General features: G+C 40.1%; 1 protein-coding gene across 1 annotated transcript in view; it reads left to right on the forward strand.

Annotated features, from left to right (window-relative positions):
* Positions 1 to 1,709, forward strand: part of LOC106934860 (receptor-type tyrosine-protein phosphatase U-like) — a 94,559-nt gene extending 92,850 nt beyond the window's left edge. The window contains exon 3 of the mRNA XM_015015004.1: positions 567 to 1,709. Within this exon, the coding sequence (XP_014870490.1) occupies positions 567 to 610 (44 nt within the window). The 3' untranslated portion in view covers positions 611 to 1,709. The remainder of the gene's footprint in view (positions 1 to 566) is intronic.
* The last annotated feature ends 2,545 nt before the right edge of the window (positions 1,710 to 4,254 follow it).

A 4,254-nucleotide genomic window follows, 5' to 3' on the forward strand; every position in this document is an offset into this window, starting at 1 on the left:
TCTAATAGTAAAATTGCGGCTTTAATATTTGCAATGCTGAATCTCCAGTTGGTCAGTCGTGGTCATGAATAATTTTTAAAAGAGATTTTCAACTGGAGTCCATTTTTAATTCTAAAATGGTTGCATTGCATTCTTTGAAGCAGATTGATTTGTTCTTAAACATTAATATTGGTAATAGAGTCACATACTGTCAGTACTAAAGCTTTTAATATCACGCTCAATCTCTGATAATTTGCATAAAACTGATCTCATCTCAATTGTGATGCTCCTGGGCTGATTTCATACCTGACTGCTTTATCAGCAGACTGGGGGAACTGAAAGCGAGGGTCTGCAGAAAATAATATCACGTTATTGTAAACTATGTCAAAGTTGATGCTGCAGTTTGATTAGAAAAAAAAGAAAAAAGTCTCGAGTCCTTTCGGTTTATTGGAATTCCTGACAGAAGCATATTCTTATATCACTAAACTCATTTTACTGTTTAATGAAAATGTTGCACTTATCAATGCCGGCTCACTGACTTTCTGTGTGAAAGGCTTTATTCTCCTGCGTATTCTGTTTTTCCGCAGTGTGCTCGACTGTTTTTCAAGGAGGGAGGAAAATGTTGTTGTGATCTCCTGTGGGAGTTCGACGCTGCCACCATCTGCTTATAAATGCAATGCCCTGCGTTCCCCCTGGGACCAGAGTTCATTCTTCAGAGGTCCCGTTGGGAAAACTGGTTGCATCTGGAAGGATTTGCAAAACATCTTCTGTGACTCTTCAGCTCTGATAAAGGGAACTCGTGAAAGGTTGCACCGTGAATTTCACAACCACAAAGCATTTGATGATTCTGTCATTGATCCGAAACAGAATAGCTGAGTTTTGTTACATATTTATATAATCTGTTCCAGACAGAGCACGTACAGTGCCTGGCAAGTATTTATACCTCGTGAACGTTTCTTTCTTTTTTTTTATCCCTTTCATTTTTTTTGTGCAACAACCATACATTTCAGTATATTTTGTTGGTGTTTCATGTGGTAGACCAACTAATAGTGGTGCGTATTTGTGAAGTGGAAGATAAAGATAAATACCGAAATATTCTGAATTCATCCCTTGTTTACTATTGGATTTTCTAAATAGGTAAAAAAAACAGCAAACAATTACCCTCAGAAGTCCTCAGTTGGCAAATAGTGTGCAATTTAATCTCTGTATCCGAGCAGCTTTTCCTTAAATGCCTCAGAGATTTGTGAGGGATCAAACATGAGGACAGGTGAGGGACGAGGCTTTGGAGAAATTTATGTTCGTTGTGTTATTGGAGACCACTGAACAGAGATTCACCCAAGAGACTCCCGGTGATTAGCGATCAGCTGGTGTTAATGTGTGATAATCTGTCTGCAGAACAATTATTAGTTTTACGCTCTACAAATATGGGATTGAGCCAAAAATAATTCCCTTCTGCAGTTTTCAGCAACCCAGGATTCACAATCTGGACTTTTTGCAAAAATGCCATTTTCTAGATGTGAAAAGTTTCTTCTCTCAGAAGTTGTACTGCTGTATAACTACTGTGAAACGCGCTCACAGGAATTGTGGCATATGCATGCCACACTTTTCAGATACTTTAAATCCGAAAGCCATTCACTCTTTTCCTTCCAAAAGACCATCATGGATCACGTTGTGTTGGTCTGTCGGACAAACCCCCAGATGAAAACGTTAAAGTTTGTAATTCTGAAAAAGAAAAAACATGTGGACAAGTTTAAGGGGGATTAATAATTCTGTGAGGCACCGCCTCACTCCGAAGCTGTAATTTATTCCTGAAGTGTCCTTACCATAATCACGGGTCGGGCAAAGAGCTCGATAACTGCAGAGATAAACATATCAGCGCATTGCATGAGCCGAATCTGTATGAAGCCATTGATTCACCGCTGCGAGACTTAATGATTTCAGTGTGTTTTCTCTGTAGATAGTGGGTGGCAATCCCATTGCATGGAGAGCCTCTGAGTATAGGTTATTTCATCACCATTTGTTGGAATAACATTGATTCGAGACGTCGGATCCTCTCGAGTCGGCGTCTGGTTGGTGGCTCGTCAAGTGTCAAGAGGGTTCTTTAGAGAATAAAGAAGAGGAGACGCAGCGTTTTTATTCCTCTCCCCCGTGCTCCCTGCTAATGTCTCATCCATTGCTGTCATTCACAAACTTCCTCTGTGGTGCAATTTAATTCAGCGCCGTTACCATAATAACTCTTGTCGCGCACAACTCCCTGTCAGTAATTGATATCTGGGCGCCGCTTCTGGGTGGAGCCATTTGCATTAAATCATGTTAACTGATATGATAATGAATGGGAAAGGCCTGATGCAAGCAGAATGACTAACTGCGGATGGATGGCTATTTGAATTATACACAATAAGTAATATATTATTTCAGGTCTCAAGGGTCCAGTGCTCTCTCTGAATTTGTTGCCTGTCTTTTACTGGGATTCCAAGCCGGAGCCGCTTGGATATAAATAGTGCTCGGAAGGGGAAATGTTCTTCTTCATCCTCGGGCGATCTTAATGATGTACGACGTGGAGGGGAAATATGAGGGAATGGATGGTGAAAGTGAGACCCAATAAACCTCCTTATTCAGACTGGTTAGAGAGGTGATATTTTATTAAAATTAATATCTGACAAAAACGCACACTCGGTCTCCATTTCCTACACGCCGGACTGTTTAGTATGCTGTCCATCTCCGTTCCTTTGACTAGGCTGGAGATAATTAGCTTCTCAAGCTTCGCCAAACTTTATTATTCTCCATTAATACAAATGAAGTGTTTTGGCTTTCAGATAAACTGTTAAAGACTCAAATAAAGAGGAGACACTGAGAGTTGAAGGACAACAAAGATGAGTTGGTTACCGTGAAGCCATTGACTTTATTTCTGTCTTTTTTTTATTTTTTATTCTGTTACTGGTCAAAGCGTTATGGTGTTTTAATGAGCTAAACAATTAAAAACAAACCTTAGTTTCACAGGGATTTTACTTCAAGGGGACGATTCTGTGAACTGGCAGCCTTCAAAAAGCTAATACAGTATTAGAGCACGATGACAGGCTTTGTAGAAAGCAGATTTAAATTCTTTAAATTCCTCCCCTCCTTCTGATTCAGGGAGGCCGGCAGACTGTGTGGCGCACCGATTTTTAAATTGGAGTTAAAGCGAGCGGCACTATTACTGCTGACAGATACCTTGAGTTTGTGTATCATACTTTATTCCTGTGAGAGAATAAGTTAGCTTGGTGCAATCATAATATCAGTCTCAATCGCAGCCTCTCTGCTCTGCTTTATATTGCTCTCTCACTACAATGGCGCTTTTATGCAGGTCACAAAAGTGAGGACAAATGTAAAAATGTGCCTTTCTGCAAACTACATTGTGCTTAAAAAAACAAAAAAAAAACCCTTCTTTAGAGATCATCTCTGTAAGGATGTGGTGCATTGTAAAAGGATTAATGCCCCTTGAACTTATACTCATTTATTGAGTCACAGCTAGAAACTTGCAATGGTTTTCTGTAAGCGACCAACCAAGAACTGCATAAAAGGTGAAGTGTAAGTAACATGGATCGTGATTTTTGTATTTAGCCCCTTTATTTGAGTACTTTTGTTAAACTTTTACTGCAGTTATATCTACAAGCCTGTAGGGGCATGTCTCCACCAGCCTGGCACATCTGCAGGAGTCAAATTGCCCTCGTTTTTAGCTCTATTCATCTTCCTGTCAAGCATCCCCACAACAGAATACATTCTCCTAAGAAGGTCAGACATATGTGTTTCCTATCTGCAGCCAATCGATTCTTCAACATGAGTTGCTAATCTCTGCATCTCCTCCAAAGCTACAGTGGACCTCCTGGCTCCTTTTCTGGTTAGTTTAGGCTGTCTCAGGTTTGTTGTACTGTTTTATAAACTAAATGTGCCGTAAATCTCCCCACAGTGATCCCTGTAGTCTTTCTGCTGTGTTCCTCCGTCTTTATTCTGCTTCTGTTCACTGATTTTCTCCAAAAAACCTCAAAAGCCTTCAGAGAACATCTGTATTTGTACAGTATTCAGATGAAATGACACACTATTGGACTCAATTTGTTTTTATTTATATCTCCTACAGTCTTCTGATTTCATTCACTGTGCTGTAAGAGTTTCAAACTAAAGGGGGAGTAAATACAAATGTATGCCACATTTTTCCTTATTTTTTAAGTTGACCCCCCTCCCCCCCCGCCCCCGCCCCAACCCTTCACAGCACCATAAATACACTCCTTTAATTCTTCT

The sequence above is a fragment of the Poecilia latipinna genome, unplaced genomic scaffold, assembly GCF_001443285.1.
Source record: "Poecilia latipinna isolate Pla-1442-1.1 unplaced genomic scaffold, P_latipinna-1.0 Scaffold1874, whole genome shotgun sequence".
In the NCBI taxonomy this organism is placed as follows: Eukaryota; Metazoa; Chordata; class Actinopteri; order Cyprinodontiformes; family Poeciliidae; genus Poecilia; species Poecilia latipinna.